At 32.8% G+C, this 26,670-nt stretch overlaps 3 protein-coding genes across 8 annotated transcripts; 1 reads left to right on the top strand and 2 right to left on the bottom strand.

Moving 5' to 3' along the window:
* Positions 1-1,732: 1,732 nt before the first annotated feature.
* Positions 1,733-6,390, top strand: LOC137808458 (DNA-(apurinic or apyrimidinic site) endonuclease 2). Of its 3 annotated transcripts, none has more exons than XM_068609580.1 (9): positions 1,733-2,126; positions 2,737-2,955; positions 3,065-3,150; positions 3,561-3,676; positions 3,774-3,854; positions 4,036-4,227; positions 4,580-4,740; positions 4,815-5,515; positions 6,019-6,390. In XM_068609580.1, the coding sequence occupies exons 1-9, from the start codon at positions 1,907-1,909 to the stop codon at positions 6,088-6,090; spliced, it is 1,848 nt and encodes a 615-aa protein (XP_068465681.1). In that variant the 5' UTR covers positions 1,733-1,906; the 3' UTR covers positions 6,091-6,390. The 3 variants fall into 3 exon arrangements, with proteins under 3 accessions (XP_068465681.1, XP_068465682.1, XP_068465683.1); XM_068609581.1 differs by having other exon boundaries at positions 1,741-2,126; positions 4,589-4,740; XM_068609582.1 differs by lacking the exon at positions 3,774-3,854 and having other exon boundaries at positions 1,741-2,126.
* A 1,156-nt stretch (positions 6,391-7,546) lies between these two features.
* Positions 7,547-14,478, bottom strand: LOC137808457 (TSL-kinase interacting protein 1). 2 transcript variants are annotated; one of them, XM_068609578.1, is made up of 14 exons: positions 14,229-14,478; positions 13,597-13,757; positions 13,414-13,499; positions 13,228-13,275; positions 12,985-13,094; positions 11,787-11,871; positions 11,424-11,703; positions 11,127-11,261; positions 10,889-11,037; positions 10,558-10,796; positions 9,320-9,677; positions 8,616-9,023; positions 8,404-8,541; positions 7,547-8,154 (listed from the first exon to the last, which is right to left on the bottom strand). In XM_068609578.1, the coding sequence occupies exons 2-14, from the start codon at positions 13,724-13,726 to the stop codon at positions 7,924-7,926; spliced, it is 2,397 nt and encodes a 798-aa protein (XP_068465679.1). In that variant the 5' UTR covers positions 13,727-13,757; positions 14,229-14,478; the 3' UTR covers positions 7,547-7,923. The 2 variants fall into 2 exon arrangements, with proteins under 2 accessions (XP_068465679.1, XP_068465680.1); XM_068609579.1 differs by having other exon boundaries at positions 13,597-13,826; positions 14,229-14,457.
* A 5,606-nt stretch (positions 14,479-20,084) lies between these two features.
* LOC137808456 (mediator of RNA polymerase II transcription subunit 4) lies at positions 20,085-26,160 on the bottom strand. 3 transcript variants are annotated; one of them, XR_011080708.1, is made up of 4 exons: positions 25,944-26,105; positions 24,275-25,679; positions 22,969-23,068; positions 20,085-20,400 (listed from the first exon to the last, which is right to left on the bottom strand). XR_011080708.1 is itself a non-coding variant. In XM_068609577.1 (3 exons), exon 2 carries the CDS (start codon positions 25,470-25,472, stop codon positions 24,318-24,320), a length of 1,155 nt encoding a protein of 384 aa, XP_068465678.1. In that variant the 5' UTR covers positions 25,473-25,679; positions 25,944-26,160; the 3' UTR covers positions 20,085-20,400; positions 24,275-24,317. The 3 variants fall into 3 exon arrangements, 1 of the variants encoding a protein (XP_068465678.1); XR_011080709.1 differs by having other exon boundaries at positions 22,969-23,054; XM_068609577.1 differs by lacking the exon at positions 22,969-23,068 and having other exon boundaries at positions 25,944-26,160.
* Between the last annotated feature and the right edge of the window lie 510 nt (positions 26,161-26,670).

The raw sequence follows: 26,670 nt of genomic DNA, 5'->3' as shown, positions 1-26,670 counted from the left end.
TATTTTACATGGATCTTTTGTTATATCATATTTTGTCACCCTCAAACAGAATTGGATGGATTCTAAATGATTTTAACTATCTCATAAACTCAATTTATAAGTTAGAATTTATATCCATTTATATATTATAAAATGTTTGAATATCTTGTCAATGTCATCTCTTATATATCATAAACAATTCATTGTTAAAATGTAAGCCTTGGGATAAACCTAGGACACTTTTTGGTCTGGGAGCATGATAGAAAGATAAAAGGTAATATTAATTTTGAGGATACTAATAATAGATCCAAGTAAGATTAAGTTTGAGGATACTAATGGATTCTGTAAACCATAGTGAGGAGTATGAATATTATTTTCAACTAATCCAAGTTATGCGACTGTATGTACCCTACAAAAATGTACAGGGTTTGGGGACAATTTTGTCATGTTTTGTAAATAGAGGCATTTTGTCAAATAATAAGGGACACCCTCATAAAACTTGTTTACAATGTACTTAACTTTTAGTATTTCTTTAGATGAAGAGATGGAAAGTTAGGTAGTAAAAAAAGAAATAAACTAAGAAAAAAATTAAAAAAAATAGGTTGCTTAAATTAGAAAAGAGTGGAAAGAGAAGAATAATGAATAAAAAACTTAACTGAAGTTATTACTAAAGTGTCTTTGTTTTAAAAATTATATAGAAATAAAAGGGAAATGTAAGGTGTGTAGTCATTGTTCTTAGAAATAGAAACATAATTGATTATATTTTTTAAAAGAATGGTATATGATATCAATTGTGTAGGTCTCTCTTCACATTAATTTTTTCATTTCATAGAAGTGCAACTTGTATGGGTTTTACATGTTCACTTAACTCTTCTTCACACAAGAACAAAATCAAATGTGTCACACCTTCAACAATTTGTCTTCTTCCTTTCACTTCACAATACCAACTATCATATTCTTATCTCAATCATTCTTTAGTCCTAAAAGAAAGTATCCAATGAAGTAATTAGTAACATTTTCACAATACTAGTTGCCACATTCACAGTTTAACAAGATTAATCACTTGAATAACATGAATATATATGGATAATCTTCAACTAGCCTTATGTTACTTAAATATTTCTAAATATTGTAATGAGAATTTCCTTCTACCATGAATTTACAAGGTGTGTTGGTCTATAGACAAATTTTTGTAATAGGTATAATTTGTGTATGATTAAAAAAAATCATTTAAAAAAAATATAATTTCTCTATTCTAAAATCGTGTAAAACTGACACATTTTACTATGAGATCAATACAGTTTTAATTAAACATTAAAGTGGTAAAGACAACTTTAATTAACATTTAATTAAAAATGTGAAAGATAAAAATGATTTTTAGTTAAAAAAAATATTTGTATGGAAAAAAATTATGTAATTATCCCAAATTAATAGGAAAAAATATTTAAGAAAACTAAAATTAGAATGGTAATTCTTTTAATAGAATTTATGCTGTCACAAAATAAACAAAAGCAAAAATACTTTAAAAGGAGTGTATACTAAAAAATGGTATTAACAAAATCATGTTATTGATTTTTTTCTTAACAAAATCATCGATTTGGTATTTTAAATAAATATCTTAGTTCAATAAACATAATAAAATACATATAAAATTGAGAATTTGACTAAAATATTATAAAACAAAATTCAATTTACCAATAATTACATCTAACAAAAGATGACAATATAGTATAAAAATATTTGGAATTGCCCTACTTTTGTATTTTCTTTTTAAAAAGAAAAAAAAAATGCAGAAATAAGCTGTTTGTGCAATGTGTAGGTAGGAGAAGAGAAGAGGAAGGGTACAGAGAAGAAGGGAGAAGAAAAGAAATTTGTTTGAAAATGTAAATTGTAATGTGTGTGAGAGAGAAGAAGAAAGTGTGGAAGAATGAAGATAGTGAGTTACAACGTGAATGGTCTCAGACAGCGCATAGCGCAGTTTGGGTCTCTCCGGAATCTGCTAAATTCATTCGACGCCGACATCCTTTGTTTTCAGGAGACCAAACTTCCGAGGCAGGAACTTACGGCGGATTTGATCATGGCCGACGGTTACGAATCCTTCTTTTCCTGCACCCGCACCTCTCAGAAGGGCCGAACAGGCTATTCCGGTGACCACCCTTACTTAGTTTCTTATTTTCTTTTTTTAGACTATATTGTTGTTTCTTTGTGTTTTAGATATCAATTGCTGGTTAGCATATCAAACACATTCTTTATTATTGTTTAAAATTTATTGGTAATTAAAAAAATACTAGTTTCTTGAACTCTTTCTCTCCCTCTCATGGATTAGGATTGATTAAGGGTTTACACAACTTTGTTAATTAACTTTTACTGATTTTGTAATTTTCAATACATTTTGATCAATAAAAGAAAGTGGAAGAAGAGTGTATTATTTTATAGAAAAATTCCAACATTATGGTACCATATAAGGTTGGTTCTATCTTAAAGGAGGTAGTCTCTCCATCATGGTGAGATAAGTTTCTAGCTTATTGGCACCTCACCTTGTCTCAAACAGGATTGTCTAAAAGGAGGAAATTTATGGGAAACAAAAAACAAGATTACATTATCATGAGTGAAACCTATTTGATAAGAAGTAAGACTCCACAATTTTTTAGTTTTTAATAAAATTTTATTTAAGTATAAAGAACTTTTTTGAAAGAGTGTGGTACAAAGTGTCTAAATCATACTTATGAGGCTGTATATTGTGTTGCGTGTGTGCAGGTGTTATTACATTTTGTCGTGTAAAATCAGCATTCTCTAGTAATGAAGTGGCATTGCCACAAGCAGCAGAAGAAGGCTTTACTGGACTTCTGAAAAACTCTCAAACTAGCAAAGATGAATTGCCGTTCATGGCAGATGATCTAGAGGAATTTTCAAAAGATGAGCTTATAAGTCTTGATAGTGAGGGGCGATGCATTATCACGGATCACACTCACTTTGGTGAGTACAAGAGAAAAAAATTGAAACCAGTTGTGTGAAGCATGATACAGTAGTGTGATTAAATAAATATGTTTATATTTGTTTTGACACATTGGATACCTGTGTTCAGTTCTTTTCAATGTGTATGGGCCTCGAGCTGCAAGTGATGACACAGAGAGGATTCAGTTTAAGAAATTTTTTTACAGTGTATTACAGGTATTTGAAATGTTTATGTTAATGGAATCAGTAAATGATGCGACTAAATTCAAAAGTTAATAATTAGAATGTATGTTTGAAAAGTTTGAATAGGTTCATCCAATTGCATCATTGCTAAGAAGATGTGACCTGAACATTGTCTGTCTATTAGAACATGTTCAGAGTGTAAGAAACTATAAAGCTAGTTTTCTTAAAGTAGTATTATTACTATTTATTTTGTTTTACCTATAAATTAATATGATTCAATGAATATTAAATATCAAAAGAGGAAAGGCTATCTCTTAAAAAATAGGATCTGGCATAGTTTATGTTTGATGTTCATTTCTTGTGCCTCTGTTAAGTTTTTCAAAACTGAAAATTTTCATTTCTCTTGTTTTCTGGTTGATTGATGTTGATACTCTCTTTAATAGAAAAGATGGGAGTATCTCCTGCATCAAGGAAGGAGAATATTTGTTGTTGGTGATCTCAATATTGCCCCATTTGCAATTGATCGATGTGATGCAGGACCTGATTTTGAAAATAATGAGTGAGTTTACTACCTGAATTCTATGAAGTATCTTTGGTGGTGTTAAATCTCACATGCTAATAATTGTCTTAAATTTTTTTCCTGAATTTATATGTAGATTTAGAAAATGGTTCAAATCAATGTTAATTGAAAATGGCGGTCAATTTTTTGATGTCTTCAGAGCTAAACATCCAGATAGGTATGGATACTCTGTTTTGCTAAATATCAAAATCAATTATGATGTGTTGGTTTCTTCTGGAAAACTTAATGATATTGATACTTAATGAGAATTAATCATTTTATTCTTAAAATCATTTTATTCAATATGATCAGTATTAATCTTGTTACATCATATCTGTACATTTCGAGATTGCATGCAGAAGGGAAGCATACACCTGTTGGTCGCAAAATACAGGTGCTGAAGTATTTAACTTTGGGAGTAGAATTGACCATATTCTGTTTGCCGGTTCATGCTTACATGAATCATGCGACCATAGTTTTGTAAGATGTCATGTCAAGGAATGTGACATTCTGACACAGTACAAACGGTGTAAGCCAGAAAACACACCGAGGTAAAATGCAAGCCTTGTATGTGAAATCCTAAGCTCTTTTGCCTGTGAACCTAGATGGTTATTATTTTCATGGATGTAAATGTTATATACTTGGTGAAACTTAACATGCCCTTGTGTTTTGGATCTTTTATCATTACAAATATGAAATTTGCAAAGATTGTACTTTCATAACTTGTTTTATCTTTTTCATAGTTTTCCATCGTATTTTTTTAATAGACTTGTTTATTTTGTTTTCAACTCATAATGTGGTTATTCACCTCTACTCTGTTAAATGGTTCAATATTTGAATGCATATGTGCTGCATGTGTCTTTCTCAATGTTAGGATAAAACTTAGCTTAATGATCTGATCAGTGCCCATAGGTGGAAGGGAGGGCGCAGCATTAAACTGGAAGGATCTGATCATGCTCCAGTTTTTATGTCTTTACATGAAATTTCTGAGGTCTCTCTGCATAGTACTCCTTCCTTATCTGCTAGATATGTTCCTATGGTTCACGGCATACAGCAAACTCTGGGTACCAAACATGGTTTCTTCTTTGGATGAGTCTCCGTTTATACACAATTTTTGTTTCTGAACCTTTTCTTGCAGTGTCAGTGTTGATGAAAAGGAAAGTTTCTGAACAAATTAAATCATGCAAGATGGCACCTGAAGACGATGCAATGGATGTTACTTGTGAGGGAGAAGAACCAGTTAACAGAGCTGCTTCATCTGCAACCAGTCCAAATGAATGTCGTTTTCCTCCAAGTCAGGTTTATAAAGGTAGCATTTTGAAACCAAATGAACTTTCCAGAGGTTCTTCTCAGGAGGCTGTTTCCAAATCACTAAATGAAAGTGAAAAATCAGTAATGCACAAGTGTAACAAACCCCACAAAAAAGGTAGAAATAGTCAATGGTCCCAGCTCTCACTTCGGTCATTTTTCCAAAAAAGTACAAATCTTGACAATGACGTCAATGGCTCCTCATATACTGATTACTCAAGTAGTCAGGCTGAACCTTCTCAACCCAACCCTCAGTTACATGAAACTCCTACAGTGTCTGATCACAGTACCAGTCCCAAGCAATGTTCGTTGGATACTGATGCATGTGATCAGGATTTAGCTGGGCCAAAGGATAGTTCCACTAAGGAAGAAAAGAGTAATGTGGCTTCATTAGAGTGGCAAAGAATACAACAGTTGATGCAGAATAGTATACCTATTTGCAAGGGCCATAAGGAACCTTGTATTTCTCGGGTGGTGAAGAAACAAGGACCAAATTTTGGCCGAAGATTCTATGTTTGTGCTCGTGCTGAGGTAATCTGTTTCCATTGAGTGGTTTCGGGCTCTGTGCTTCTTACTCTTTGACAATTATTTTTCTGCATTGAACTATAGTTTTGTGAGGTCTCAACTCAATCCATTGTCAATCCAAGAAAGATAGTCACCTGTTAAAATTAAAACAGTCTTGATCTTTTAGTTGATTTCAAGGTTGTCAAAGTCGATAGTTTATGAAAATTTGTAGAGGGTTGGTAAACTAGATTCGTAAACTCATTAGACTTTACCAAATTACCACGATGCAGCAATTTAGTTTTAGGTACTAAGTTGTAAGGTCATATATTAGGACCAAAATGAGGATTCAGTCTTGTAAGAAGTAGCATACTTGCACCATACAATGACACAAGAAAATAATCAGCATTCCTTGTTTTAAGGGAGGGATTGGGTTTTAATGACACCTTGTGTTTTTTGGGTTTGTCATTTCTTAATTTGTGTAACACCAACCTATGATAGGTGGTGAATATTAACGTGATTTCCACTTACAGGGCCCTGCGTCTAATCCTGAAGCAAACTGTGGTTACTTTGGATGGGCTTCTTCAAAGTCTAGGAATAAATAATGCAAGAGAATGGATGATTGATTAACCCTCCTCGTCCAACTTTCTTTCATAACGACAATGTGGAGAGGAAATACCAGTTTTGCATGATTATGATCATTACCAAGTTCCTTCAAGGAGCTGCCTCTGATAATCTGTCCACCCTCTAGGCAAGTATTCTTCTAGGTTTCTCTACAATTCTGAATTTTTGTTCTGTACAATCAGCTAATGCCACCAAAATTATATGATAAGTTTGACCCACATAATTTTATGGTTTTGAACAAATTTTGACCAATAGAAAGAAATCGATTAGCAGAATCTAAACATTTTAGTCTTGTTCTATTTTTAAATAAAAGAAAGACAACAAGATCAATAAAGCTAAACAACACCAACTCATAACTAGTCACGGTTAATAAATAAGTTAAGGACTTGCTATGGCTAATAAAAAACGTTCTTACTAATCTAACTATAAATTTAAGAATCACATTTATCATTATTTAAATCAGAAAACTCTTCCTCAATTAATTTAGTATATTTTCCAAACTTAGTCATAATTTAAATTAGAACAACTCTTTGTCAATTACCCTACGTGTTTGATGATATATTAGAAATTGGCACGTGCTTTATATTGTGGAAATATTTAGAGTAATTTTTCAATGAATTAAAAAACATTTACATTTCATTATATTAACCAGAAAATATTTAATAAGAATCTATTGTTATAAAATTATATAGATTTAAATACTATTAAATATGAATAGATTAACTACATATTGATGTGATATAATAGAAAAAGTTAACCACACCTATAATACATTTAAAAAAATTAATTAAATATATATTTTTTCTTTAATTTGTTAAGATGGTTTTTAAGACTCCTAATAGAATTTCAAATTTCACATTTGACAACACTTCAAATGCAGTTATTACCTTGACGATATTATTTGGACAGAGCTGCGAATTCTAAGTTTTGTCAATGGAAGAAGAAACCAACTTCATTTAAGTAGACAATATCTACGATTGCAGAATTACAGCTACTCAAATCCATAATCATGTATACTCTTCTTTCGGTTCATTATACATTGAAATATTTTTGTTATATTTCCTCTTATTTTATATGAACAAAATTAACTAATTTCACCTTTAATAAAAATGGTAGTTGAGCTTATTTAATATTCTTGATTTCATGGGTATATTCCCTAAATTAGTCTGGAAGATTATTTCTATAATTGAATATAAAAGTATTTTTTAAATAACATTAGGTACAGTGAACATATTTTCTTTCTTTTTATAAATGAATGCAAAATGTCTTGCCCTCATCATTTAAAACCTCAAACAAACAAAATCTGAATGAAACAATTTGTTCGAAAAGTGAATTGCATGTTTTTATACTATTTTAAAACCGCCAAATGCATTGGTTATGTATCTAAGGCAAGTTATCTTCCACGCATTATCAAAAGAAACAATAAGATAAATCAGATAATAAAAGAAACTGAGTTTTTTGTCCATTAACTTGCATAATAGAAGAAAAAGTCCATTAGCTTAAAAAACAAGTCCATGCCACGGAGTTGCAAAACGCGGTCTTCTTAAAATACAACGTCCAGAAGCAGAGAATAAAAAATGTATGTTCAACTAAAAGAGAAGAATTTCTACAGTTCCCTGATCTTTTTTTTCTTTGTACAAAAGGAAAGAGAGACAGATTAGAGAAACATATACAGGAAGAGTTGAAGTGACTCAGTACAATTCTTTAGCTTGCACCCTCCAGTAAGATAAAAGAAAATTGTTAATTCTTAAGAAACTTCAACCCAGATCATGCCACAATTGGAAAACATTACCAAGATCCGGTGATGATGAGTCTCAGATACCACTTTCAATTTTAAAATCTGAAAGAGTGGCAGATTCTCGAGCCTCAACTGTTGATGGTGCTTCCTTCTTGTCAAACCCAAAAAAGGAGCAGTTCTGAAATGCATCCAAGCTGCTTGCTATCAAGCGATTCAATCCACTAAGACTATCACTAAAAATTAGATCTTCGGTATGGTACTTAGTTGATGATGGTATATCCAAATCCAAAGGTCCCAAGGAATCAGGCTGCCACATGATAGAATAAAAAATCATAGTGAGAAATAAAGTCAGACGCACTGTATATTAACTGTTCAAAGAGTTTTTGAAGATCAGATTAATTATTTTGTTTGATAGTTCAGAGTAGCAGGATGTAAATATGTTGGTAGTAACTCCCTAACATAAGCTTCCAACGAACTGTCTTGATGTAAGTGAATCTAAACAGCTACAAAGAAGCCGTGACTTTGACATTAAAACTGAAGTATAGAAGAAAAATACCCAATATATATCTGTTAGCGCAGTAAAATCCTTTCCTAAATGATCCTGGATATCTGCGTCAGACTCGGAACTGTTGTCCATAGGCAAAGGGTCTGATTGAACAAAATCTTCCACAAGCCTCTCTCTTTCGGGTGAGAACTGCAATAAATACCATGAAAGTTAAAATTTCACTTCGCAAGCAATATCTACTAATAATAATTAAGATGCTCTACCTCGTCCAATTTCTCAAAGCTTCTTTCAGGAACCTTGTTCTCAGACTCTAAAGAAGCAACTGGAGACAAACAAGGACGATCTACATGAAGAATAGGATCTTTTCGAAATAAAAAGGCATCACAAGTTTCTTCAGCATCCCAGATGGAAGACATATGGGCTGCCAGCGATGATTGTCCCATCTTGTCTTGGTGTCTGGATATGTGAGCAGCAATAGCAGCATCAAAAGAATCACTACTAAAAGGAATTTGCTGAATATCATGACAATTCTCAGCAATAGGAGGATTGATGCAGTCATCTTCGAGATCCTGGGACACTCCTGAAAGTAGATCCCCCACACTAATGTTGGTAAGGCTGTCAGCCCATTCTCCAGCGGACTGTCCTGTTCCACTGCTTAATTTTAACTCATCCTGAATACAAAGAACTTGAAGTTATGGAAGTTGATTAAACAAATAAAGCAATTTAACTGACCAGATAAAATAGTCTGGTTAATGTATACCACTTGACCTGGAAATGCTTAATTGAAATGTACCAATCTAAACAGGAGGGAATATATGCCCAAAATCAGAATAAATGAGAAAACTTATTTCATTAGAGGCAACAAAGTACAACAAAGCAACCCATTAAGATCCTATGGCACAAGTTGAAAGTCTAAAGTGAAACTACAGGGCTAATAAAAGAAACAAATTGAGATTATTAAAATTACCAAGTCTTCTAACTGCGTAGTTACAGCTCCATCCCTAACATCTTTTTCATGCCACAATGAGTTGGCTGTAGGACGACGAGATTCCTCAGAGCTTGTATTTGGGTGAGCATTGTTGCCTCTAGTGTTAGGCACATCAGGTGAAGAGGTCATAAGAGTATGATTTCTGTTCATGGATATTCTGCAATCTTCAGAGAGCTCCAAGGAATGACTATTAGTTGATGGTGTAGGAAATGAAACCGAATTCATAATCCGATCCTTAGAATATACACTACTTTTGGATTGTGTGAGCATGGAGCCGGATGCTACAGTCACTTGCATATTTAATAACCCAAGTTCAGTATTGGAGAACCAACCATACCTTCATAAAGATAAGTGAATATGATCATTACAATGTAACTACACACTAAAACATACACAGACACTCCTGCTTAAGGTGTCAGGAGTGTCAGGTACAATATCAGCATGATTACACAAAACAACTTATGTCCAGCGTTGCTCACTAGGTGTTCTAAACATTTAGAAAACTGAAATAAATATAAATAAAATATATATAAAAAAATAATGTCCCTTATCATTTTAGGTTCATTATCATAGGATGAAGGAGAATCAAACTACACTAAATAATGCCTCTTTGTCATCTTGTCAGTTTCATTATCATGGGAAGGTGAAAAATTAAATTTTGATAGTCAATTCAAAATATTTGCCATGTTGGTCATATTTTTTCTCTCTCTAATTGATGTATGTGTATGTCTGCATATGTCCCAGTATCCTACATTTTGGGTATCAGGTGTTGAAATATCTGTCAGAGTCTGTGTTTTGTTGCATAAGTTGACCAAAGTACAGGCTATGGGTTTCTCAAAGTGAAAAAAGAGGAAAGGAATTTTTTTTCTACAAACACTAGTCACGTTAACATTAGTACAAGTATTGCACGTGAAAATTTTGATTACAAACAATTTTATCTATATATTGAAGCCAACGAATCAAAAGCTAGGAATTGGATATATTCAAATTATATTCTATATATCTTAGCAACTCAGTTGGCTTTCCATTCATAACATTTATTGTATGTAAAGATCCCTCAAAACTTTTTCTTGTTTATATAACAAATGGATTTTCACAAGTTCTTTTATCTAACCAATTATATTACGAACATTACAATTAAATCAACTGTCTTACATGTCTCTATTTAGTTACTTCAAATATAACAATACACCAAGAGGGCAAGATAAAAGAGGTACCTTAACCGAAATATGGGTGGACTTCCAATCATAGCATATATATCAGCTGCACTCAGAATAGATTCCTGGGTCCATCTCTGATAATTAACCAAGTTTTCCCTCTGAATACCATAAGGAAAAAGCATTAATTCTCCAACTGCTATGCTTGAATGACCCCATTTACGGTTTAGATGTTCCAAAATTGATGATATCTTCTTTCGAGTACTAAGTGTAAGCTCCAGGTGTGGATTATGCTTATCCTAAAAGGAAAAGAAAAACATATATATAATAGTTTCCAAAAGCCCTTATACATTGCTACAGTAAGATGTTCATTGATTTTCTTTATTCTCACCACTTCCAATGCTCTTCGAGTAGGTTCGTCGATTGGGAATAACTGGAGCTTAAGTTTCATATTATTCACATTGTTATCAACAAATTGATTTTGTGGACATGTGGGTAAAGAGGGCAGGACATAATCGGTTGGATCAAAACACTTTTCTCCTGGAATAAAAATCAGAGTGAAGTTACAGAAGATCTGAGAAAGCCCTTGTGGAAGCAAGGATAGGATAAAACAAAAGTGTGATAGCTACCTGGATTCTCCTGATCTTGTTCAATCTCTCTAACAGTTGCAGCTCGCTCCAAATGCTCTGCAGCATCTGCAACTAAAGAAACACCAGCAATTGCAGCCTTCTCCCATTTTTTATATGCAGCTGTTGAAATCATACCTGAGAGAGAGAGAGAGAACATTTTTTTTCATCGTAAAGGAAGTAAAAATATGATTTATGCAAATTTACTTTGAATATCAATTATCCAATAGTCATGAAGGAAATCTAGTTCAAAGAAGAAAACAGGTAAAAGATATCTTGAAGGGAATTGAAAAGAATCACCAGATTTCTTTCGTTGCCTTGTTGATTTGATGGCATTTGAATCTCCTTTTGTGTTACTACGGCTAACACCCATGTTTATATTGCGCTTCATTGATGATTTTGAAGGTCCCAATTTAAGAATATTTTGACTGTCAACAAGAACAAGTTTAACTGCACGGGCCTCATTTCCTGATGCTCTACTTTGATTTGAGACTGTACTAGGCAGAGGAGGAAGACAATTCCCCCCCTGCAAGGGTCGCTTCCTTACATTCTTCTTTCGGTCCTTCAATAGTTGGTGCTCCTTTCCAACAGAAAACATAGATCAGCTTCAGAACATATTAAAAAAAAAGAAGTTCCCTGAAAAAATAAATAGCTTTCACTAACCAAGGCTTCTAAAAATATTTTAAATCTCCGAGGCTTCAGGTGAAGCTTTGAGGCTTTGCAGCTATACTTTTCCAATAAAGACCACCTGAGTCACAAGTAAAAGTGAGAAACTTTCAATGCTGTAAACTCTCATAAAAATAGTAGAGTATATCCCTGCTCTTATTCAGGATATTACATGTAGGCAGGAGATTCAAGAGAGAAAAAAAAGGAGATTCAAAAGAATTCGTTAGGAGGTTAGTAAAGAAAAAGGGATGCAAACAACAGGAAAGAGAAAGAGGAAAGCCCTGATTCCCCTTTTTTTTCACCATTCCTCTACAATTTAATCCTTAGGCAGAGGGATACCTCTTGTATGGAGCTTAGTCTCATTTATTTCTATGGTCAATTCCAAATTTCTATTGACTGCAATAACATTTGATAAGGTTTGACATCTCATGTTGCTAACAAGCATTAAATTTTGTGACAATACATCATTGGATGATGGGGTAAGCTGTAAAACTCATTTCACTTAGTGCATAAAATAAAACTCAAATCACAAATCCAACTAGTTATCTTTCAAGGTTATACTTCTTTAACATTCTCACATTTCCATAGCATAGGATCTCTGATGTAGACAGTCTAGTGGTTACATTCCTAATATACCTTCCAGTCATTTGAGAAGAGTTGAACACAAGAAAATGAAAGGAACGTGGAAATGTAATAATCTCTCATCAATTAAACCTTCTATAATTACAGAGACACTTAAGAGTGATGAATGAGGGTAAATGACTAGATAATGGATCCAGACAATTTCAGTCTCAATAAAAAATCAGTCACCAAGTCATTAAACAGTCCAGTCTAATATCAAATTAAAAAGGGTCTTTAAGCAGGGCAGTTATGTAATTTTAAGCACGTTAGTCAAGAATTTCACCCCTTAGTATTTTCTTAGTACCAAAAATGTTTACCCTTACAGTCTAGGCTAGACACATTTCTGTACAAGGACATGTTCCCCTCCCATTATCAACCTGTTCTTTCCATTATTTTCCTTATATCTATACAACAAAATCAACAAAATTACTGTTCCTCACCCATTCACCATCATAAGCCCTTGATATCTTTAACACAAATAACTTCTTGGTGGACAAATTTTCTAGTCTTGCACACACATGCACATATGAAAATAAAGTCATTTAACAAACAACTAGTCCAAGTAAATTGTTACCAGCGAAGCATTGCAGCATTAGTATCTTTAGAGTTTTTGGCATCCAAACATAGTCCTGGACCAAGAAGTTTGTTCATCCGCCTCACAAGCCGGTAGTAATAATGCCTGACCTGCAAGTCAACCCCCGGACAAAGAGAAGAGTGAAAAAATTAAAACAAGCCATGATATTATTCACAATAAACTAAATATAATGAATGGGAAAAGGCAAAGGGTTAAGAAGCCACATAGAGTTGTAACGGTTACCTGATCCTTGTTTTTACTTTGTACACGGGAAGTGATTTTCTCAAAATTCTACACACGAAAATTTAAATCAGCAATCATTATGATACCATAAGAAACAAACATATTAAAATTTAAACAATAACGCCAAAGATACCGTACCTTCCTAACTGCATTAATTATTAAATAATAACGCCAAATATACCGTACCTTCCCAACTTGTCGTAATGCAGTGAAGAAACTCTCCTCCTCTTGTCGAGTCCACGCAGCCCACTGTCTGGTCGGTTTTTTTGTAGCTATATATGACACCAAACAGTTAGCCCTTTAGCTTCGCATCACGTGTCAAACTCAACTGCTCAGTAAATTAAAACTAGAATGATGCACAGAACTGACCTGGCTGCTGAGGGATAACAGCATTTGCCACATATGAGGAAACACCAGGATCCCCATTTTGAACTGAGACAACAGGCTCTGGCTGAAATTGAGTACTTGAATTGTGAGAGATTTGCGCCTCAGCCTCCATTTTTTCCTTCGCTTACATGCTCGTCTTTCTTCTGTTGAAGTTTGAAGAGAGAAATGGTATACATTTATGTCATATAATCCTCTAGTATTTCAATGCATAGCTGACGAGCATATATACACACAAAGCATTACATAGGGATGAGCTCAAGCCCGTATAAAAAATGTATCTAACAAGTTTCAATTTCTAATTCAAATTAACCAAAACATTCAATTTCACTGAAAATTAAAATTATTAGAGTACCAAATCATGCCTCAACTGCAACACAGGATCATAAGTTATGAGAAACAGGGATCACAATTATTGAATACAGGTACATATCATTACGCACAATGCAGGTTACAAGCACACAAAATTAATTCACACTCCAATTAGTTTTCCACACAGACATTTAAATGATACATGAAAATTATTTTATTCGAATTTCGTAAAACTGACAAGCAAGAATCAAGTATTAACACGAGAAACATAATCAAATTGAAGCTCAGAGAACGAAATATTTTACCTTGTGGGCCGGTATCTTTCAATTTGATGAGTTTTGTAAACGGAACAACAGAGGAATTGTGAGATGCTGAGGGTGGGAAGGTAGCGAATCGAAGAGAAATTGAAAATCTGCAAACCCTAACGCGATGTCGAATGATGATAGAAGAAGCAAGATCGACGAAGCTGCATCTTCTGTTCTTCTAAATCTAAACGCTTCGTTTTCCAGTCGTTGCAAATTTTTTTAAAAAAAATATTAGAAAGTCCTTTATTCCTTTTGTATTACACAATGGTCCCTTAATAATAATTTTGTAATATTGATGATTTTTTAAATAATATTAAATAACTCTGATTTATTGTTAATATTAATAGAGAAAAAACCTTCCACATAGTATATGAAAAAATTTATAACCCATTATAATGCAAAAATATGTGATAAGTTTATTTACTTTTCCAGTAAATGTTGAAAAGTCACAATTGTTGTATACATAACAATACAAAATTATATACACTAACCTTGTACTCACTATTAAAAAAAGTGTTCAACCACCAATAATCCACCCTCAAAATATGTTTTGTGAGTAAAAGTATGTTTTTGAATTCAAATTATGAACTCATTTTTAGAATTTACATATTTTCATTCATTTCTTATTATTTTTCTAAAATTTGTAAACTTTTTAATTGATATGTTGTTGTAATTATTAATTTTTTTATACTTAAGTTTAAATTTAGTAGCATTTTACTATATTGAATTGGGTTACTCTAATCACATTAGAGTAGTCTGACACAACTTAAGTACACTGTAATTTTTGTTGAAGTCATTTGATACAATTAACATCATAATTGTTAGTATTTTAAAAACAAATAATTATAAAAGTTGAATTGAATTATTGTATTAACTTAGGTTTTTCAAAATTGAATAATTTCTTATAATATTATTTAGGTTTTAAAAATTGAATAATTTTTCATAATATTATGTTGCTTTTTTTTATTTTTAGTTGGGTTGTTTCAGTTTTATGGACCTTTGCTTCTCGGTCCATGTCTTGCATCTCTTTTATTTGTTTGTACCTTCCTTTAGACGATAATAGTGGTGTATTTCTTTTGTGTGACAAGCGTCTTATATTTTATGTGTCTTTTGTACTATATCAGACTTTCTCTCTCAAAACTTCTTCTCATTCTTCCATTGTTTCTTTTCTGTTAAGGGGTTCATTCTTGATCATTTTTTCTTATGTTTGTAGGGCTGCTTCTTATACTTCTTGATTATTTCATGTTTTTTATATGGTATCAAAGCTCTTACTCATGAAAAGCTCGGTTGTGTTCACTCTGATTTTATTTTTTGTTATTGATTTTGTTTCTTTGTTTTTGGTACAGTTTCTTTTAGGCAAGGTTGACAACAATGATAGACTATTGGATTAGACAATCCTATTTCGTTTGATATGGCTGACGAGAATCTTGCTTAAAGTTACCTGTACTTTCACCCTGAAAACCTCGCGACTCCTCTTGTCTCCCCCATTCTTGATCCCTCCAACTACCATTATTGGTGTAGGTACATGGTCACGACTCTTAGCGCAAAGAACAAGGTTGAGTTCAACCATGGTACTCTTTCACAACCCGCAAAGACAAACAGGACTTTTTCGGCCTAAACTCATTGCAACAATATGGTAGTCATGGCTACTACATTCACTTTCTATTCCTATGCAACAAATCATTATATGGATGGACAAAGTGGTGGATATCTAGAAAGACCAAAAAGCGTGTTTTCCTGGATTTTTGATCTTCAAATGGAAGCATCTTCCCTTAGTTAAGGTGATTTTTCTATTATCGAATACTTTACTAAGTTGAGAATCATTTGGGATGAATTAGAAAACTTTAGGTTCGATCATGTCTGCACATGTCAAAATAAATGTTATTGTAAAGTTTCCTTTATCATAACTCAAAGAAAGAGGACTAAGGTATGCAATTTCTCGATGGTCTTAATTATCAGTATAATAATGTTAAGGCTCTTATTCTCTTTATGAAACAGATTCCCTCCATAGCCAAAAAAATATCCTTTCTTGTTCAACAAGAATGTCAGTTAAACAATAATGTCTTAGTGGTCAATGAAAAAACATGAATCCCATCCTTAGCAAGACTGTCTTGCAAACCACCATCACCTGTTCTTTATGTGGCAAAAATGGTCATACTGAGACATTTTTGTTTTAAGGAACATGGTTTTCCTAATAAAGATGGAAAGTGTGTTAGATCTACTAACAACAATGAAAAGAGTTGTACTCACTATAACAAGACTAGTCACACTATAGAGACAGGTTATAAGAAACACGATTACCCCCCGGGTTATAGGTTCCAATATGGAAAATCTTCTCAAGTCAATAATATGGTTGTTCAGGAGGACAATTTTTTCAATCAAGATCGGGTCAAAAATGACAGTGGAGACATTTGCATCACACAACAATAATATCAAATTCTTTCATATCTTTTCAAATTTGCTAATAATTCAAATGGTCATGCTCAAGTTAATCAAGTTGGTTCAATTTTTGCTTATCATCAGAATCAGAATTCCTCACCTAGAAGTAATATCTAAAACTTAAAAGAGTTTTAATTTAATTAAGCATTCTTGGATTTTAGATTTGATGCTACGGGCCATGTTTCTATCTCTCTATCCAAATTTTCTTCCTATAATCATATTAAACCTACTCTTATAAAATTTCCTAAAGGACATTTTATCACTGGTTCCTACTTTAGAATTGTGCGTTTTATCCACAAGTTTTTCTTTACCAATGTCCTATATGTTCAAGACTTCTCTTTTAATCTTATTTCTATATCTAATCGTACTATTTTCTTTAAATATGAACTGGGTTTTTTCCTTTTACTAAGTGTTTTATATAGGACTCCAAAACCAAAGACAAGATTGGTTCAATTGACATTGTTGTTGGTTTGTATGTGTTTAATAATTTTGATCATCAATCCACTATTTTGATTTGCACTGTGAAAATAACAATCTCTGGCATTATATAATGGAACATCCCTCAGATGGAAGATGAAAGGTTCTAAAAAATCATTACCCTGACATTTATATTGAAAATTCTTATATATGTGATACTTGTCATCTAGCCAAAAAAAAAAGAAAAAGACTTCCTCTTTCTCTTAGTGATTCTCATATTTTTCAAACTTTTGAATTGTTACATATTGATATATGTGGACCTTGTTCTGTTTTTTCTATTATCATCAAAGATATCAACATAAACGAATTTATTGTCTCAAGGGCTAAGATATTATCTGCTAAGACAAATGTGATAAAAGACAAACCAGCTAAAAAAAGTCAGAGAAAAACTTGATCACAAGAAGAAGAAAAGTTTAAATTTTCTCATCCCAATGGATTTAACCCCACCTTCAAGAATGGAACTTTTTCGTTTGTGGAAAGTTAGGTCATTATGCACCTCAGTGGCATAGAGTCAATAACAACAATATTCCTAAGGCAAATACAACTCGAGGGGAAGTTACAATTATTGAAGTTGTTTCATAAGTGAACGTTGTAACCAATGTGAGCAAATGAGTAGTAGAATTTAGGCCTACTAGACACATCTATGCAAACAGAAATGCTTTTATGTCTTACACTAATGTGCAAAATGGATAAGAACAAGTATATCTCATTGACTCCAAGACAACTTTGATTCTAGGAAAAGAAAAAGTTCTTATGAAGCTTTCATCTAGAAAGACTCTAACTTTAAGCGACGTGCTACATGTGTCATCTATTAGAGTTAATTCAATCCATGGAGCATTATTGGGAAAGATTCAGGTCAAAGTGTCATTTGAGTCTTACACAATTGTTAAGAAAAAGAATTATGCGTTTATGCGGAAGAGATATTGTGATCAAGGTCTTTTTGTACTTAACATTTCTGACTGACGTTGTTAATGAATATGCATTTGGGTCTTCTACTTATATTGTTGATTCTTATTATGTGTGGTATGCTAGATTAGGACATGTAAATTCTTCGTATGTTATTAAATTGCAACGACTAAGACTAATTAACATTCATGTCAAATAAAGTAAACATATCATTTTGTGGAACGTCAAATTGAACTCCTTAATTTAATTTGAATTGATCTTGCTAACTTAAAACATATAATATGTAAAGGTGGTAAAAATTATTTTGTAACATTTTTAAATTATTATTCAGGATACACCAAAGTGTACTTAAATAAAGACAAGGATGAAGTTGATATGTTTTTAACTTATAAAACCAAAGTAGAGAATCAATTAAATAAAAAAATTAAAAGGAATAAATCAAATGGAACCAAAGTAGAGAATCAATTAAATAAAAAAATTAAAAGGAATAAATCAAATGGAGGTTGTGAATATATTTTGTTTAATGATTATTGTGTAAAAGAATGTATTATTCATTAAGTAACTCCATTATATTCACCTAAATCTAATGGAGCAACTAAGAGGAAAAATAAAACTCTTAAGAAAATTATGAATGGTATGTTTATTAGTGATAGTGTTCCTGACAATCTTCAAGCAAAAGAACTTCTTACAACATTTTTTATACAATTAAAATACCACATAAGAAAACTAGTAAAATATCCTGAGTTGTGGAAAAGTTATCAATATAATCTTAAATGTCTAAGAGTGTAAGGTGTCTAGATATTACCTGATCGTAAGAAAAAGAAAATGAGTTCTAAAAATTATTAAACTGGCACTATAAATTATTCTTTTAAATTCTGAAGTAAAATTAAATATTTTGGCTGCATTCAAAAAATATATGCAAAATTTCTCAATTTAAAAATTAAAAACACATAAAATTAAATGTATGGAATACAAAATGTTTTTAAATGTAATATTAAATTAAAAGTAGACTTTAAATTAGATTTTTATTCATGTGAAGAATGTAAATAAGTAAAAATATGACAATATGAGAGTTTAAGGACTAGATAGATCTTGAAGATCTTCTTCATTGTTATTGTTTTGATTCATTTGATAAAATAAAGATGTGGAAGTGAGGGACATGATTTTGTTTGTTCTACTTATGAAACTAATGTAACATGTATTTTGTTCAAATAAAGCTAAGATTTGAAAGGCATATACCAAATCTCATAGTTGCATGTTGTGTATAATAGTTGCATGATATATGTATGCTTGGTTAAATCATGTTATGTATGTTTGGTTAAATGCAAGACATTGCTAACAAGATTCAATAAAGTTTCAAGTCAAATCCTTTACTCAAATCTAACATGTATACAAAATTTAAAAACTTATTTTATTACTTGCACTTTTCTCTACATATTTAAATTTTATATGATGACCTCATGTTAAGCAAATAATGAAAATGAAAGTGAAGATAAATTACAATTACAATTTGTAAAAGATGGAGATGAAAAACATGAAAAATAAGAAATGTAAGAAAAAAGAAAAATAACAATGTTTTTCTTCTAATAATTTATAGGTTATATAAAACTTAATTAGAAATTAATAATAAATGAAATAGAAAACTAAACTAAAAATATCATAACGTAATATCACAAGTCTTAAAAACACAATCAACTTCTACTTATTCATGTTAATTAAATTATTGTAAGTAATCCATATTTACACCATTACCGTCATGTAGATGAATAGCATCAATGTTAATTTTAACATATCCAAGAGTAAGATCAAATTGAAACACATTTTTCATTCCCGAACGATGTTATAATTTGTGTACTTGCAAAGGCAAAAATTGATAGCACGTCACGGGGACAAAATTGACTGTTTATCCTAAATTTTAATGTTAAATTGTTCTTGATAAACTGTTAAGTAAAAAATAAATAAAGAAGGCATAAATGAGATTTTTTTTTGTGTGCAACTTTCTCTTCAAAATTCATAAAGGTTGAAATCCAAATCTTACAATGCCAACCTCCAAGGATTTGATTAGAGAAAATACGTCATAAAAATCCTTAATTTTTCTTTGAAACTCTAATAATCCAAAAACTTTTAAATATTCTCCTTACATGCTCTTATATAGATTTGAAGCCAATTTCCTAAAATTTCTCACCAACCACCTTTTCAATTCTTCGACATAGATTGCAGAGCACATTCCAGTGCACCCACGAGAGAAAGTTTTTTTATCAATCATTGTCTTGAACAACAACAGATTTGAGAGAAGCATAGGACATAAAATTGAAACTAAAGAACTGCCCATATAGTTTCAAGAAGTTACCTGAAAACAAATACAAGAATGTCAGCATGGAAATCAAGAGATACCAGCAAACAAATACAAGAATGTCAGCATGAAAATCAAGATGGAAAAGAAAACCGAGTGCCCACAATGCGGCCTTATCACTATGCCTTATACATATAACCCTGCTTTATTTCATAAATATAGAGGAATCCACAGCCAGAAATCAGGCTTCCCCAACAAAAAAGGGGTAGTTTTATGAGGGAGAGAGAGAGAGAGAAGTGGGGGATGATGGAGTTGTGCCTTCCATCAGGGGAGGTAATCAACTGATACAAATTGTTTATAGTCTTGTAGAAATTGCCATAAGGAATTGGGCAGTTAGATTTACTGTTAGTTTTGGTTTTTGTGAAGGATCATACCATTGTAGTACAAAATTGCAAGAGATCCCTTTCCTACAAGCCTTGTCCCCATTTCCGTACCAACAAGACAATCACAACGAAGGACCACCCACCAGGATCATCATTTAGATCTCAGTCGGAACTGGATTCTCTCAGCTTTTACCCTCCCAAATTACCACTATGCCCTCACCTACCATCCACGATAGACACCTTTCTCCCTCACACACATAGTAGGCAGAGACTAGTAAATAAACATACTACATAGTTATGGATGTATATGTATAATACATATATAACACAAGATTTTGATGAAAGGAATGGGATCTTAGAACAGCGTTTGGGTTGGGGTTTGCGTTGGCTAGCTAGTGTTATTAGACAGGCCAGGGATCATAGGAACAAAGAAATTGGGTTCGCATTGGCTAGCTAGTGCTTGAGAGAACATTCATTGCAGAACAAATAGGGCGTGTTTTTAGGATACGTGAAACTGTCACTGTCACCTAGTAGTTGTGCTGGTCCTGCCTAATGTCCCAGACATAAAAGCAATATGTAGATTAAGGATCTGAAATCTGAACCTGATTTAGTTAGATGTACTAGTTAACAGGCGTTTTGATATTTTGATTAACATTTGGAAATTTCTCTCTTGGAGTGACTTTCCCCAATTTCCAATTCCAAATTAAGGGGATAAATACACGGAGTTAAATATGAAGCACTAGACACCCAAATCCAGTGCAACACCTCATGGATTCACATACTTTCTCATTACTTAACAAAGAATGAAATAACTGAAATACGACCACACAACTATGTACCAAGATATCTGAACATGTACACTTTTTCATTTACGATATTTAAACTAAAAGTAGCCTTCAAAAAATAGTTACTTATCGCTTCTAATCTATCCTAACATAAAAAGTGATGAAGCATGGTAAGCTCTCTAGCTTCTAATCTATCCTAACATAAAAAGTGACGAAGCATGGTAAGCTCTCTAGCTTCTAATCTATCCTAACATAAAAAGTGATGAAGCATGGTAAGCTCTCTAGCAAGGCGATGGAGGTTGTTGTATCAAATAAAAAGAGACACTGACAAAAACAAGAATACAGCCATGTCTCCTCCTTTGTCTTACACTGTGCAGTACACTAATTAATTAAATCTTAATCCATGTATCATACTCATTCGTTGTTTGGGAAAGATATAGGAATCCCGGGAATGATTTCAGGTTATCCCAAAGGAGAAAAACCTCTGCAGGTTTATTATAGAAAAAGGAAAGGGTTAGCGAGGAAAGGGTGAAGCTTGTAATTGTTTTCACACGGGTCTGAGAGTTTTTTAAAAGGTTGATGTAATACTTAACAGGCCCATATATTTTAGAATTGAGAATTTTGGACATATATGAACTATTTTGACTGGACAAATATCTAGTGTGAAAGGAGAGGCTTTCTTGTTTTTTCTTTTCAGCAAAGAGGTAATTTCAGAGATTCAGTGTTTCTTCCCCTTATTCTTTGAGCTGTTTGAGTTCTATTGTTTTCTCTTCTTATATATTATAATTTAGTCATATCTCTAGTCAATATGAGATCTCCAACACACATTCTCACGCTTAGGATTGGACTTTTCAAGCTCGAAACTAGATATTTGTGAGTGACACGACAAGCTTAACAAACCTTATTAGGACAAGCTTTGATACCATCTTATAAAGTGAATTTTAAGTCTAACTCAATATCACAAAATTAGATTGCAATTACAAAACTGGATTGCAAAGTGAGGTGTACACTTATATACTATAATTTGACCATATATATAATCGATGTAAGATCAACATTATCATTGAAAAGGGTTAAGAGAAAAACAATATGCTGCAAATAAATTGTAAATAGCCTCTCAACCGAGAAGGCATCAAGAGGAGAGGAAATTTTAAGGTTATTTAACTCAAAAATAATGACAGATATTTTCCATTGTGCACTACAAATACAGAAAAATAGACATTAAAAATCAACACCATGTTGCTTTTTGCTGATTTCCTGTCAAGATTTCTTCAAATCACTAAAGATACAATACTTAGCAATTAGTATGTTAAGTTGGATATTATTTCAACTTTAATATATTCCAGGCTTCCCCACGAAAAGATAGAGCCAAAACATTATAAACGTCATAGACTGATAACCTATAAATCTCGACCAGAAAAGACTTGTGAAATAAAGCAACTAGCATGTTAACTCACCAATTAGCCCTAGAGGAAGAAGAAGAAAAATGCTTGGTTAACTTCAATTTCAATGGCAGTTTCTCAACAATAATATGAAGAATATCCTGATTGAGCAGTGCTTTGTAAGCATCATTCAAACAAAAATGCTGCAAATTAGACTGTTGTGCAAGGAAAAACAATATCCAAATCATTGATACTGAGACTCATCCTAGAGTACATTAAATCTTAATGGTGTGACAGCAAGCTTGCGTATAAATGAACGTTTCACTTATGATTAAGCATGAAGCATATTGGCCTGCAACAGTCACAGATTACTACAAACCTCTAGAAAATTATATCCACAATAAACTAAGGTAGAAGCAGATTCCATAGTATCTTATAACATCTATCACTCCTTCCAAACCGGTAAGGAAGAACACCAAAATCAAAATCGACAAGAACCAAAATAGTCCACAAAGCAAGCCAAAATCAAAATTATCAAACCCTACGACCAAAATTTTGAGTGATGAGAAAGTTAGCGAGTATCTTTAAATGAGAGAACGTGAATGCTAAAGGGTGTGAAAATGGGTGAGTAGGCAAAATTCTTAGAGTGCTGCATTGTCAGAGGGTGGAAGAGTGAAAAAGGTGGTTTGAAATGACTGATGAGTATCTATGCGAATGAAAGTATCCACAAGAGAGAAATGGTTACTATTTACAACTCAATATAATTTTATGAAGTGTATAAATGAAGTGGGAATGGTTAACGAGGAATCAGCTGCTAAAAGGCGGCAACTTCTAGAGATTGGATTTGCTTTATTTATTAAAGTAGTTAGTTTTTTTAAAGTATTTTCATGACACAAAAAGATGTTCACATGGTGCCTTGTCACAATTTGGTACAAAAATGTCTTAAAGAGCTATTTATTTGTTAATGTAAAAAAGTAAATTATTAAAAAAATATACATATTAGGCTGATATAAAATGTATATTCTTTTTCATAGTACTACTATATAGCAGCTTACGTTACTGTAAATTGAACGCCTTTGTAGCTTGGAAAACACAACCCTCCACTAGTAAAGGTGCAGTTCTTATTATAATATTCGTGGTTATAAAGTACAGATATTGTTTGTGCTCACTAGAGCCTAAAGCAAAAACACTAAGCATTCAGCAGAGGAATAATTTATATTCATTACACAAAATACCAAATTGAACATCAAGGTAATGAAAAGTTTTTATTCTCAACCTATCAATGCTGAAAACATCATATTAAAACCCAATTCTTGAGAAATAATTAACAGAATATAAAACATCTGGGAGTGACATAAAAACCAAGTGCAAAATCCCTCACCTGTACAATTATCAATTTGAGATTGATCAGTTTAACAAACTTGTTAATCTTCATCATCAGAGCTGACATCATCACTACTATAATCACTCGTATCACTTCCTCCAAGGTCCAAATTAACTGGCTGCACTTGAATAACTTCTGGTTGTTTGGGCTGAGGAATGTGAGGTTGCATTTGTTGCTCGGCAAATCTAAGCGAGTCCATGGGAGGCAATGGCACAGGATCCCCTGGTTTCCACCCAGGCGGGGGCAGTGGCAAATCAATAGGCAACTGCACAGGCATTCCGGGCTTCCAACCAGGTGGAACCGGAGGCAGCAGTCCTTGAAATGCAGACAAATTTGGAACTGCATTAGTATCCACCTGTGATGGAGGCTCAACAATAGCTTCAACAATTTTCTCTTTGGTTTCGACTTCTTTGGGCAATCCAACATCAAGGTCAGCAAAATTATACAACTGTGAAGCTCTCATTTGCTCTTCTTGTGGTGCAGGTGGCATTGCGCCGCGAAGAGGAGCTTGGCCAGCCCCAAATTCCGGTGGTGCAAAGGTGGTGTAGCTTATCTTGTGGGCATACGATAATATATCTGACAGCTTCAGCTGAGAAGAGACAGTTGATGAAGTCATGGAATCATCATCCCCAGACTTTGATCGCTTGGAGCGGCGATAATCAGAGTAATCATCGACAAGAATGTCTAGGCAGCACTCAGCCTCTTTGAGTTTGTTGGCAAATGCAAGTAGCATTGAATCTTGGGAACGAATTTCACGGTCCATCTTCTGCTTGGCATCTTGGAGGTCAAGAATCTCTTGGAGTTCCGCAACAGCTTCGAAGATTTGGGTTTGGAGAACAGTAAAAAGGGAAATTATTTCTTTTGCAGTGGACGGAGAAGAGTCAAGCGGGGTAGATGATTGAGAAGAGAGGAAAGTTGGAGATCCACGGAAGGCAGTGACCCAAAGAGACCTGTTAGGGGAAACTTCAAAGAGCTTGGAGGCTAAGGACGCCATTTGGTGAAGAAGTGCTTGGGCTCTAGTAAGGGGTGGGAGGAGAGACAGAAGAGCAGAAGAAGGGGTTGAAGAGTTGCGGTCTTGGGGTTGCTGGGTCTGTGTTGGAGGGAGCTTCGGAGGGGTAGGGTTCGGAATTGAAGGAGAGTTAGGGTTTGCTAGGCCTAGCCTAGCAGGGGACTGCACAATTTGATGTTGAAGCATCTTCTCTATCAGGAAAACAAATTTCTATGAAGGGATGAAGAAAGATTATTGCAGATTGAAGGGTATTGTAACTTCAAAGCCCACACAACATTTTTTCCATTCACCAAATCAAGTGGCATAAAAGCATTACTCACACTGCAGAAACACAAGCCGGAGATTATCCTCTAACACTTACAGGGGTTTACATGCTGAGCTTTGCTCAAAATCCTTCAAAAAAAATCAAACATCACCAGCAAAAAAATTTAGCAAAGTCAAAATATAGGATAATCAATTCAATGTTAAAAAGGAAAAATCCACGCCTCGGATACAACACAGGATCATAAGTTAGAAGGAACAGGGATCACAACTAATGAACACAGGTACATCATATAGCAACACATATACGTTACAGGCACAGAAAAATTAATTCACACTCTGCAATTAGTTTTCCACAATGATAGCATTCGCAATCAGAGAACGAAATCTTTCTACCTCGATGAGTAACGGAAACGGAACAACGGAGGAATCACGAGATGCTACGAGTGCAGGGTAGCAAAATGAAGGGAAATTGAAATTTTGCAAACCCTAACTAATGATAATAGAAGAAGAAGCATGATCAGTTCTTCTAGATCTAATGCTTGCTCCCAGTGTTGCAAATTTTTTATTGTAAGAAGGTCCTTTATTCCTTTTGTATTACACTTCAGTCCTCTAATAAACTTTTTTTAAGTATTTTTTTATATGGTAATATTGAATAGCTCTAATACTTTGTTTAATTGACATAATATAAAGCGAGGGGTTGAAAGAAAAGAAGCTAAAAAATGTTTATTCAAGTTATATATAATTTTCTAAAAATTAATTTTTAATTTGAATTTTTTATGAATTATGAAAATTATTTTTAAAAAATAACTAAATTTATATTTTATTTATATAACTATTTTTATAATGTAAAATATTACATAAGATTTTAAAATTATAATAACCAGCTTAAAAAATATTTAAATTATTATTATACTTAATAGTTTAACAAATAATAGAATTTAAATCTATGTATCAAAATAATTATAAAAATCATATAAAATAAATGTTAAATAAAAAATTATGATGTAAACTAATATTATCAAAATTATATACAAAAATTATTCATTTATATAGTTAATTTTATTAAAATTATAAATAAATTATGATTTTTGTAAAATTAATATAATGACGCGAATACTTT

The sequence above is a fragment of the Phaseolus vulgaris genome, chromosome 3 (genome assembly GCF_000499845.2).
Source record: "Phaseolus vulgaris cultivar G19833 chromosome 3, P. vulgaris v2.0, whole genome shotgun sequence".
Classification (NCBI taxonomy): Eukaryota; Viridiplantae; Streptophyta; class Magnoliopsida; order Fabales; family Fabaceae; genus Phaseolus; species Phaseolus vulgaris.
Note: the sequence above shows the minus strand (reverse complement) of the source record. Positions and strands in the feature narration are given on the sequence as shown.

Coding starts and splice junctions, on each gene's coding strand:
- LOC137808458 (XM_068609580.1), top strand. CDS start 1,907: ATGAAGATAGTGAGTTACAACGTGAATGGTCTCAGACAGCGCATAGCG. Junction 2,956..3,064: donor CACGGATCACACTCACTTTG/GTGAGTACAAGA, acceptor ACCTGTGTTCAG/TTCTTTTCAATGTGTATGGG. Junction 4,741..4,814: donor CGGCATACAGCAAACTCTGG/GTACCAAACATG, acceptor CTTTTCTTGCAG/TGTCAGTGTTGATGAAAAGG.
- LOC137808457 (XM_068609578.1), bottom strand. CDS start 13,726: ATGGAGGCTGAGGCGCAAATCTCTCACAATTCAAGTACTCAATTTCAG. Junction 11,704..11,786: donor AAATATTTTTAGAAGCCTTG/GTTAGTGAAAGC, acceptor TCTGTTGGAAAG/GAGCACCAACTATTGAAGGA. Junction 10,797..10,888: donor CTCGAAGAGCATTGGAAGTG/GTGAGAATAAAG, acceptor TTTTCCTTTTAG/GATAAGCATAATCCACACCT.
- LOC137808456 (XM_068609577.1), bottom strand. CDS start 25,472: ATGCTTCAACATCAAATTGTGCAGTCCCCTGCTAGGCTAGGCCTAGCA.